Below are 12,296 nucleotides of genomic sequence, written 5' to 3'. Positions count from 1 at the left end.
ACACCCAGCTCTCACTTGTGGCTCCTACTAGCTGCTAGCATGCGGCAGTGGCCACACCCCGGGCAAAGGCTTCAACAGGCCGGCTAAACCTTGTGAGGGTAGCCATCAGGTCGTTGTGGACCCCTGGTGAACTAGGGCTTTGCTCACCCAGCATGTGAAGACTGTTTCGGCGGAACAGGAGGAAGAAACCAACAAGAAGGTTCAATGGCTGAGATGGCGATGCAGCAAGGCACTGTGGAGTGCTTAGGGCGTGTTGGAGCACAAAAAACAACACGGCCATCCATTGCAGCTGAGGAAGTCTCCAGGTGTAACAACTTTTCGTGCCACTGGACCCAGGCTTCCAATGCCAAGAGAGTGGGACTGTCTCTGTGCATCTACTTTTCCACTTAAATCTTCATGCACAAGTGTCTTTGTGCACAAAAATGCACAAAGACAATCGTCATCCTCGGTTTTCTGCCTTCAGAGTCACAAGACCACCTCCTTTCTGTCTTCAAGGTTAAAAGACATGACCATTTAGTTTGTCTCTTTTCTTCTTCCCTCATTCAAGGTAGCCAGGGTCCACCTCCACTTGGTCTGGTTTCCAAATGCCTTTCCCAGTAACATTCCAAATCAGAATACACTCATTTGATTGACATGTCTTCACTCAACTATTTCCTGTATTGCTGCATGCTTTTCCAATCTCTCTCTCTTCCACAAATCCTCCCTTTTCATCTTGGAAAAATGAAACCAGCATTTTTTAATGAAACTATATATATGTATGTATATTTATGTATATATATAGTTATATTTCTAGCTATCTAATTCTTAACCATGTACTACTATATTAAATATTTCTTTACCCTCCCCAAACAACAAATCTTAATCTATCTTAGCTATTCTGTCTATCAATGGTATGTTTGGGTATTGGAAAATGGTTTAGGTAATATGAATTTTACGTGAACATAATTTTTTAACATAATAATTAATCATGTGACAATTTAAACAATTCCAACAGTTTTGAATATGTAATTATCTTATCTCCTAATGTCTATAAATTCAACTAAGTAAAATTTTCTATTACTAACAATTGCTAACCTAAAATCATGATGTAATCTAACTTCTATATTTAAGTAGTTTTATGTCTGTCCCTACTTCCCTAAGACTTTGAACAAATTTTTCTAAACTATACCTATAGTTAGTTAAAAGAACATTAATAAATTATTCTAATTTAGTTAGTTAGTACATTAGTATTCACATACGTACATAGGTTGTATCTATACAGATTTACATATGTGCAAATATAATACTTTGTTCTTGATTTCTGTGCAAACTCATTTGGCTAAGAAATTTCTTTGTTTGAATTTTCCACAATAATTTATATATCGGTGTGAATTTTGTGTTTTGAAATTATGCATATGTTATATACTTACCCAATCCATGAAATTTCTTCCACATTGTATTTATGTGTATTACATGTATGTATTTATGTGATGTTAACATGTATGTTGCATTCTTACATAACATTATGATCACAGGTCCAAAGTTTCCAAAGTCCTTCCATGTCTTTTGATGTTGATTGAAGAAAACTATGCGTCTTAATCTCTCTTCATCTGTGCTGCATGCCACTTTTTTGTCTGTTGTCTATTTTGATTGTAAGTCCTGTGTTCTTTAATTTAGGAACATACTGGAACAATCAGGAACATACTCGAACAATCAGGAACATGCATGCGTGTAAGGTTTTTACATGTTCATGTATGTAAGACTGAAATTTTTCATTGTTCATGGAAGTAAGCTATGAATTCTTCATGTGTGCTTGTTAGAATTCATTAGTTATTCTTCATGTGTGGAAGTTTTACATATAGTGGGTATATGCATAATGTATAAGTTCTTAGATTTTTGTCAAGAATATGAATTTGAAATGTTCTTGTCTTTTGATGTTTGAATTTTCACAAGGGGATTTATTTTTTGTTGTCTTTTAGATATATCTTGGAGATAGTATTTGGATATAATGTAGTACTTTTGGTCATGGAGTTGTGTTTTCATTTGAAATAACTGTTACTTTCTTTGCTGTTACTATGGTTGGCAGAAACTGTATAGATTATGTAGAGACTTTTCTTTGGTGCTAATCTTTTAAACTGCTTGTCTGTTTCACTGTCTATATTTCTTTCTGGAGCTGTTTTCTTTGCTTTTGCAGGGCTTTTCTGTTATCATTTTAACACATGCAATGCTCTCTTGTCTGTACTTTCTGTTGATATGTACTCTTGTGTGCTTTCCTTTGTTTTCCATTCATAGGCTTTCATTCACAAGGACTATTATTGATTTTTTCCCTAGGGCTATTCATGCTGCTGCTTATGACTAGGGCTTCTTTTTTTTAATCAGATGTCATTTGCATGTATCTTCATTGATGACATGACCACATTGTTGTTTCTTGTAAGATATCTGAAACTATGAGGTAATATCTTCATGGTATAACCTCCCTCTTTCTCTTCCCCTGGTAGAGATTGTTTAGGATGAAGGTTGAGAGATATGGATAACCTGTTTCAGTTCTCGTCTAGAACTTGATGTTAAAGTTTTTGATAACAAATTCATCCAATGTGAATCTATGCTTCAATAGTATTCTAGGTGTTTGTATCTCTCATAGTTATGAAGTTGGAGTTTGCTACTAAAAGCTTAGGAGTTTTTCTTGTTGTGAATGAATTACTTAGTTGTTTTTTTTGTCAGAATATTTTTCTTTTTCTACTTAATACTAGCCTTCATTTCCATAAGGTTTTGTGTTGTATGTTACCCTATGGAACACAAACTAATCTTGGTTTCACTGTTACTGCATGAATGGTAATTGTTATAATTGTGAAGTTAGAGAATAGATGTGAAATTGTATATCTATCTCTGCTCCAGTTCTTTAATATGTTCCTTGATATCCTCCTCGTCCATAATCAATATATGTATGAGCCATGTAATTCAATTTCTCTATTAAGTCATCTTCATTATCAACTCCTAATCTAGCATAAAGTTCCTCCAATGGTATACAACTTGTTCTGTGCCCAAAGATCATCTCATCATCATCATATAGATATAATTTTGATTGTTCTGGTTTCAGGTATCCAATTTTCTCATTTGTGTACCACACATCCCCTTCTTTGTCCACTTCTTCATAAAGCTTATAAAACTGATAAGGTTTTGCTCTAAATCACTATCTTGGTCCATTATTATTACACCATCTGGTATTCCTTCTGACCCAGTTTCTGATTCTGATTCACTGAATTCTGTAATCCTTATGTTATTTATTGGATTTTATTCAGTACCATGTAAACTTGTGTCAGATATTGTTAACCTTGGCTTTCTGTGTTGATCTAATCCTATGTCACCAGCTTTTATATTTCCCAAATCTGTTTCTGGTTTTTTCTCATTGATAAACTTTAGATTCTTGTTTTGAGGTGGTAAACGATGGTATGGGGTTAATTGCTTCTTGCAGATGCACAATGTTGTTGCTAAAATTCATAGGTTCTACTCTATCATCAGCCTGAAGTTTTTGTTCCTCTTCACTCACTTTTCACTGTGTAGAGATAAAAACCTTTCTCTCTATGATGTTATCTTCTGGGAATGTTTAGTACATCCTCATTTTCCCTTGCATCACTAGGATGTGTGCCTTCATTCTTCCCCACATTACTCTATACATATGTTTCTGGCTGTGCAGCTAAGGGGTGAATTACTGTTCATTTCTTTGCTACCCTCTGCCAGCTGTATAGTTGAATCTTCTTGATTTAAATCATTCCCTATAAGATCTTTATTTGAGGTACTATATCCTCTACTTCATTGGAAAATGAATTTAAATCAACTCTATGTTTAAGGTCATATAATGTTACTTGACCAGACCTCCCCCCTCCATTTGGAATGTTGGTTTCAAGTCTACCATTTGAATCCTTGGTTTTTCTATCAGTTACTAAATCTGTTATTCCATTCATTTGTTCAAATTTAACTGTTATTTCACCTCCATTATTTTGAATATAATTATTTTTAAATGTAATGTCAGCTTCATTTTCATTAAATTTTGTATTGTCTATATCAATCATTGCAGAATGGAAAGTTTCAGCTTCAGGATTCAGATTAGATGTTTTTTTCTAAAGAGATCTGTGCCATATAACTATTTGAAGAATTAATTGAGTTTTGTGGGATTTTGTTATGAAAATCTGTAAATGTTTTAAAAACATTTACATCTCTAGTAACATATACCTCGTTGGTAACAGTAAATTTGTGCTTTTATTTCCTGTTACAGTCATTTTGCTGCAGGGAATTGAAATTTTGATTTTCTGTATCTCTCACTAACTCTTGTTTGAGTCTATGTGACTTTTTCTGACTTTTTCTTTTACAAAATTCAACCCCTGTGCCCAATCTGCACTGGAAAAAGTTCTCAAGTATGTTTTGACTTGATTTATACTTCTTTCATGTGTGGTTACTAAACAATTTTTCTCCAAGTCTCCTATCTTTATTGTTATTTGAGAAATGATGTTTTTAACTTCTTCATCAAGAAGAGGCCTATCATCAGATCTTTGGTATTTGTCATCACTCACAGATTTAATTTCTTATACTAACTTTTCACTGTTTCTTATCTGTTTTCTCCCAATTTTAATATCAGTGTGTCTTTCACTATTTTCCCTATTTCCATGTACCAAACTACATACATTATAATCCTGCCTTCATAATTCTCTCCTGACCATATTTGGTCCTGGTTTTATAGCATCTTTCATTTGTTGCAAATCTGTTGCATATTGAGTGGATTTCAACATACAATGTTCACAACATGGGTTTTTTGCTTATTATATTTTAGTTTTGTGCTTTTGTTGTTACTAACTTCATACTTCTTTTTTTAGAAAACAGTCTTTGATCAGGTGTCCTGTCTTATGGCAGAAAAACCATTGCCTAGTCTCTCTCTGCACTGTTCTTGGCTTATAAGCAAGTGTTGAGTATGTCCTAACAGTATTCAACTTTTTGATTTCTTCAATCTCCTTATCTCTTAAAATTTTCTGTGATTCTTCCAATTTTTGCTATAGATCTGCCAACTATTTACTTTGATCTGTGTGACTCTCAAAAATATATGATGCAGCCTCCCATACTTCAATTAAACTCACAGTGTAATATTAAGGAAAATAATGTTTGAAAAAAGTTTTTTAAGTATGGTGTGCATCCTTTCAAAAATTGTCACCTAACGTGACTTACAGATTCTTCCATGTTTGTCTCCAAGTCCATTATAGATTCAGCCATCTCAGACAGGCGATCAATAAAGGAAGCTGGATGTTCTCCTTAATTTTGCACCAATCTGTCAAATTTTTCTCATGCATTTGGTTTTGAGCAACACATTTTTATGCTTAGAGCAAGTCCTTCCTGCATTTCCTCAGGTAGGTCATGCTGATGAGATTAGAGAAATCAAAGTCTTCCCTTTGCTCCTCTGTAGGCCATCTTGTCAGGTTCTTTTCTGACGTAGTCTTATCAATGAATTGGTGAAGCTCATGGGGGCTAAAAATTTCTATCAAAAGAAATTTCACATCCTGAAAATCTGGTTCAAAAATCCAGAAAGCACGCTTCAGGTCCTTATGAGTTTTATAGGGCTCATTGATAAATTTCGGAAACCTTTTCTTCAGGGAATCTAATTCCTGGGTAGTACATTGCCTATGAACCTTTGAATGTAACATACCAGCTATACTTGATATCTTGGTAACATCTTTGAGTGGAAAAATTTTCTCAGCTTCACTATTTGCCTTAGTGTCCTTGTCACTGTCATTGCCCTGTGCATTGTACTTTGCTTTCTTGAACTTTCTGTCTTTCTCCTTTGGTGCATTATCTGCCTGACCATTTCCATTATCCTTTATCTGATTTAGCCCTTTTGTCTTCAGGAATTCTTCAAACATGTTTTTAACAAGAATCTCCAAGTTTGTATCCACTACTATGATCTGTGCTATATGTTTAGGAATCACAAACCTGTAATTTTTTTTAAGGTAGGTCAGTGTCTGTATTGCAGCCATGGAAATGATGTAGATCTGTGTCAGAATTTGCCAGAGAATGGTTTCTTTTTGAAATGGCATCTGGAGTATAAATATAGTGGTATTGCTTATGTATTCCACAGAATCAACAATCATATTAGTCATTGTGCTATATAAGATATTATAGATCCGATAGCCTACAATAGCTGGCAGCACAACTAGCCCACAGATCACTTGTTTGAACATCCTTGCTTTTAGGAATTATGAAGTCCAGTCAGTCTGGGTGCCAAATTGTAATAAATAATAATAATAGACTATATTGATTGGTAATTGATAACTAACAGATCATGCAGTTATCTTCTTTCTTCAGTCTTTCCCTCCTCTCTCTATGCCTCCCCTCCTCCCTCTTCCTCCCTTTTCCTTCCCTCCCCCCGCCTTCTTCTGGTTTCTCTAAATCAACTAAGGGGTGAATTTATGATGTTTCAAATGAAACACTCTTTCTCTTTATCTTAAGTAAGGGGATTATTTGGGGAAGACAGGATAAGGAAGGAGGTAAGAGGGTTGAGGATTTCCCTAATACTACAATGAGTCTTAGATTGGAGGATGTTGGAATATAGTTCAGTTGAGAGAAATGGCTGATTGGTCTGGAAGTTCAGTCACTATCATCAACTGAGCAAGTCAGAGGGATATCTGGACTTTTGTCCTTCTTTCTTCTGCCTTCAAAGTCACAAGACCACCTCCTTCCTGTCTTCAAGGTTAAAAGACATAACCATTTAGTTTGTCTCTTTCTTCTTCCCTCTTTCAAGGTAATCAGGGTTCACCTCCATTTGGTCTGCCTTTCCCAGTAACATTCCAAATCCGAATACACTCATTTGACTGACAGGTCTTCACTCAGCTGTCCCCTGTCTGCTGCATGCTTTTCCAATCTCTCTCTCTTCCACAGAGGGAAAGAACATGAATCATGTTACCATGGAAATTTTTTCTTAAGTAATCAATAAAATTAATAAAGTAAGAAGTAATGAGTTTAGCATTTGGCCATAAATATTCTCTGCCCTTGGACCTTACTACCATCATACTGTAAGTTTAAGGTCATTTTTTCCCTTGTACTCTGTGTACTAATGGGAAGGTATGCCCCAACCATTTTTAGGGAGAGAAATGCTTTGTAGCAACTGTTCTTACTATAATACCCTACTAAACATATATATTTAAAGCTAATTGAGGCTAAAGAAAGCATACTGGGAGTGGCAATACTAGAAACTCCTTCAGCCACACAGAATCCCAAGGATTCTAAGAAAGAAATCTTTTTTTTTCAGAAAATCTTTCCAATCATCTCCTCCTAAGAAATAGTCAACATACCATCTAAGAACTCAGACTGCTAAGGCTATTGGAAAAGGAGCTCTTGATAGCTCTCCAGTTTTCTCAGCAAATTTTGTCAAATAAATTATTTCCTAAAATACATTTTGAGATCAGCTGCATTGAGTTAATTCTGATTGATTCTATTTCATGGATTTGCGATGATTATTTATAAAACAGTTTGAGGGTTGTGAGTGCTAATAACCTTTCATTTCTCCCTTTTTTAGTAGTTCCCATGATATTCTAGATCTTTTATTCCTATAAATGAATTTATCACTTTTTTTCTAATTTTTTTGGAATGATCACTTTTGGAATGTGATTTCTTAATATCAAGACTATAATTTAATTTTTGTAACATTGATCTTTAGTTCTTCTCTTCAGCTTTTAGTTTTATTAGTTCTATAATCTTTTGTGTTTCAAATTTACTGAATTCTCTGCTAATATTCAAGGTTTCCTCTTCTGTGCTTATTTTGGGTTTACTTGTTGGTCTTCTAAACTTGCACACTTAGTTCATTAATACTCTCTTTTTCTATTTTGTTTATGTATGCTTTAGGGATATTGTTTACTCCCACGTCGAAGACTATGTTAGTTGCATTCCAGAAATTTTGATATGTATTATCAATGTATTTAATGCTATTTATAGTTTCAATTCTTTGTTCTTTGCCCACTTATTTATTTAGGATTGTATTAATAAGACTTTATTTAGATCTCAATCTTTTTGTGTTTAGTATTTCAGGGTTTTGTATATATTTGCAATTTTTTGTGCTCCAATGTGATATGTAGTTGTAAAGGAAAGTGACTCATTTTGTTGAGAAATATACACACTTATAGACATCTATATGTCAAGTATACATGTTTGTATATACATATAAATAAATATGCATATACATATATTATATGAATGGGAGAGACAGACAGACAGAAAGTCAGAAACAGAGAGAGACAAATGTGCAGAGACAGAGAGACAGAAAAAGAAAGAGACAGAGAGAGACAGAGACAGAGAGAAGGAAGAAAGGGAAGGAAGGAAGGAGGAAGGGGAAAAGGGAGGGAGAACTCATTTAGAAGATACCACAAATCTTTTAGCTCTAGATTCTCCAACATCTTGTTCAGTTCTGTATTTTCTATTGCATTGATTTTTCTGTTAGACTTCTCTAAGTATTAGAAAGGGATATTAAAGTTTCCTACTATTATCATGTTACTGTTTTTTTTTAATTCCATTAATTTTTCTTTTATGAATTTAGATTCTATGCAATTTGGTGTATTTATGTTTAATATTAACAATGGCTTACTTAAGCATAATGTATTTCCCTAATTTATCTCTTGCTATTTAAGATTTTCTCTTTTGCTTTGTGCTGCATTTTAGAGAATGATTTTGGGGGACCTATCTGATACATAGTAAGTTGTGTTCCGGATTCTAATTTTCATTTTCATCTATTATCCTATTGTTTCACATAGGCTTTAGATATACATCATTTCATCCCCAACCCCTTCTTTCTAGCCTCTTTGATATCAGTGGCAGTGACTGTGCCCAGGAGATTTTTAACCCTTTCATTACCAGAATTTCCCCCTCCCCCTATGACTTAGTTGTACTGATTCGTGAGTGCTTCACTTGGCCTACTATTTCAATCAGGTCCCAGCCATGCTAATTGCCAGCCATATCTCACTAGCCTCCTTGCCACTAAGGATCATGTTATGGAAATTTTTAATTTTAATTATTTCATCCTTGGAAATTCTGCCTTGGGGCCTGCTAACTTGATTAATGAGTACAATTCTTGGCCCATCGTTGAAGGCATTCCAGCCATACTTTACTTCATTATCTATTTCTATTGATCATCCTACTTTTTACCTGCGCCAAAAAACATATTCAAAACAGAAGTTTTGGATTAAAAAAAGGACTCAGAAAATTATTAACCTTAACCACTTAAACTCACTAGGAATCAATTTCTTCATATTTAAAATGAGAGAGTTGGACTAGATAGCCTCTGAGGTTCTTTGTGGTTCTAAATTTATGATCATAAGTCAATATTCTCTTTAATTTAATATTTTATTTTTCCCAAATGGATGTAAAAATAATTTTAACATTCATTTTATTTTGAGTTAACATTTCTACTCCTTTCTCCTTCCTTCTCATTTAGAAGGCAAGCAACTGAATATACATTGAACTAGTGCAGTCATGGAAAACATAATTTCTTATTAGTCATGTTTTAAAAGAAAACCCAAGAAAAAGAAAGTTTAAAAAAGTATGATTTGATCTGCGTTCAGACTCAGAATCATTCAGACTTATTGTTTGTATAGGATTTACCACTTTATATTCAGAGGTATTTATTATTCTTCCAATTCTTTTCTTGAGATATTTTATTTCTTTTATGTCATTTTCACCTCTCATTCCATCTTTTTTCTCATTATTTTAAAAATTTTATTTTTGCAATATTCATTATCTCTCCCTCCTACTCATTGCTTTCTCTTCCCCTCAACACATCTGTAGAACAATAAAGAAATCTCTCACAAAAAATACACATCGCCAGAAAAAACAGTTTCCAAATTGGCTTTGTCCAAATATTCACGTACATTATGGATGTTAAGCCTTCTGGACTAATCTCACTTTATTATGGGAAAGACATTTTTTATTCCAAACATCTAGCATAGTGCTTGACATGCAACTAGCACTTAAAAATGCTTGTTTATCCATCCATCAATCATTTTTTTAGTTCCAAAAAAAATGTTGATTGTATTTGTGGATTTATGTTTTATTCTTTAGTGAAGCTGTTTTCTCCAATTTATTTCTAGATTTATTCTTGGGTTTTCTAGAGAAACTATCATGTCATCTACAAATAGGAAGAATTTTACCTCCTCTTTGCAGATATTTATACCTTTTTTCTTTCTGTTGTCCTATTGCTCTCCCAAACATTTTTATAATTATGTAAAATAGTAGTAAGAAGAAATGTCCCATATAATTATTGGCAAATTACTAGTATTTCTGAATTACAAATAATACTAGGTTTTGGTTTTTATTATATGCTTTTTTTTAACATATGAGGAAACTAGATCCCATCACACCTATGCTTTTTGGTATTTTTAGCATAAATGACTGCTATTTTTGGTCAAAGGCTTTTCCTGCAAACAGTTACATAATTATGTAATGTTCCTTTTTAGATGATTAATAATGTTGGTTCTTTCCCTAATACTAAACAATTCCTTTTAGCTCTTATATAAATCCAATGGGCTTCTTTATAAAAATGTAACAAGGTAAGGGGGGTGTATATGAGAGTTGTAGTGGCACAAATGACAAGATTTTGCAATGAATTAAATATGAAGAATGAGCAAAAATGAGGCACTAAGTATGGCATGATAGCCATGAGCGTGGGTGACTGAGGACATGGTATGGTTCTCAATAGTAGTAGTAGTAAAATTCATAAGGGAAAGTTAGGGGGGAAATGTGTCTTCCCATTGCTTTTGAAGAATTTTTAAATCTGATTCTTCCAAGATCATAGTGTTTCATGATTTGCAGCCATTTGGCATCATTTAAATTATTGGTATTAAAGAAATGTTTTTTTTTTCAACAGTGAATATTTGAGGATCATTAAAATTGGTAGACAAATTCTCAAATGTGAAACAAAATACTGCTGAAGCAAACAATAACCTATTTCATATATTTTGTTTCATGTTGTGGATAATTAGTATCATTTCTGTCACAAAACCTTAGTGTTCCCAGAATTTAACACAATGTTTAACACCTAGTAAGTATTTACCAAATGCCAATTGACTTGGGAGAAATAGTTGGAAGGTATAATTCAAATTTAGTCCAAGGGATACATGGTAGAGAGGTGTGTTGGGAGTAAAATTAGTCAAAGGTAATATTGAGAAATCTATTATCTAAACTACTGCCTTACATTGCTACTTATTTAAAAAAAAGCATTTGAAAAATAATCTGGAATCTGCTAAATATACTTGAGAGAGAGGAATTGAAATTCAAGGTCTATCACAGATTTTCAATGATAGCAATTTTAGAACCTTAAAAGTAATTCTATTTACTTTAATAACCTGTACTTATAATTTTGAGAAATAATATAAAATCTTCTGATGACATAACTGTCCCTATTATTGTAAGACTTTTTTTCCCAAGGGGAAGGTATATATATTGCTTACCTTTACTGCTCTTTTTGGTGTTTCCACTAAGATGGGTGGGAGAATTCCTTTGTAAAAGCCAAAAAGCCTGCCAGAGATGAAAAAATTTTGATTAGATATACATAAAAGCACTATTAAAAGGGTAATTTTGCCTTTGTTTACAAAAGTTCTTTAAATCATTTCCAAATATTCAGATTATAATCATTAATAATGAAGTCTCCTTCATATTAGTTGTGAAGTGAAAATGCTATGAATCCTTCCTTTATCAGCATCATAATACTATTAAGATAATGAATGTGACAACAAACTTGAAAACTTCTCACCAGTAAAATCTGATTGACACAATATTTCTAAAATCCTGCATTAGCAGTGAAGAAGATATTCTTGCTTCTCTTTTCTAAGATGTACAATGAATTCATAGGAACACAGTTTTAAAACTAGTACTGATAATCTAATCTAAATAACTTATTTTATAGGAATAATTGAGTGACTCCACCAAGATGAAACAGTCCACAAATGAGTGATATTAAATTTGATCCTAAATACTCTTGATTGTAAATAAAGGGCTTTTTCTACTAAACTACAATGAATTATGCACAGGTATAAAGTCCTAAGTTTCATTTTCATTAAAAGCAACTAAATGAATTTGTTGTAGTTTTATGACTAGGAGAAATGTAGCTTCAGAAAATCTTAACTTTTACATGATGAATATCCACTTTCAAAAATTCTCAAAGTTGTATATTCATTACTCATAGTGATTATAAGGTGAGGTATTATGGTATTGGTTTGAATTACTAATGGGGGGAGAAGGGAACAGCTGCTTTTAAGCTCTTCTATAAGTTGAGGAGATTCATGATGAGAAGG

At 33.3% G+C, this 12,296-nt stretch overlaps 1 protein-coding gene across 1 annotated transcript in view; it reads right to left on the bottom strand.

The window, feature by feature from the left end:
- The window catches only part of SLC25A21 (solute carrier family 25 member 21), a 989,784-nt gene that overhangs the window by 92,126 nt on the left and 885,362 nt on the right, over positions 1-12,296 (bottom strand). Inside the window, exon 4 of the mRNA XM_056811006.1 lies at positions 11,454-11,520. Coding sequence (XP_056666984.1) covers positions 11,454-11,520 — 67 coding nt within the window. The remainder of the gene's footprint in view (positions 1-11,453; positions 11,521-12,296) is intronic.

Source organism: Monodelphis domestica, chromosome 1, assembly GCF_027887165.1.
Source record: "Monodelphis domestica isolate mMonDom1 chromosome 1, mMonDom1.pri, whole genome shotgun sequence".
NCBI classification, from domain to species: Eukaryota; Metazoa; Chordata; class Mammalia; order Didelphimorphia; family Didelphidae; genus Monodelphis; species Monodelphis domestica.
The sequence above is the reverse complement of the archived record's forward strand: the minus strand, read 5'-3'. Positions and strand labels throughout refer to the sequence as shown.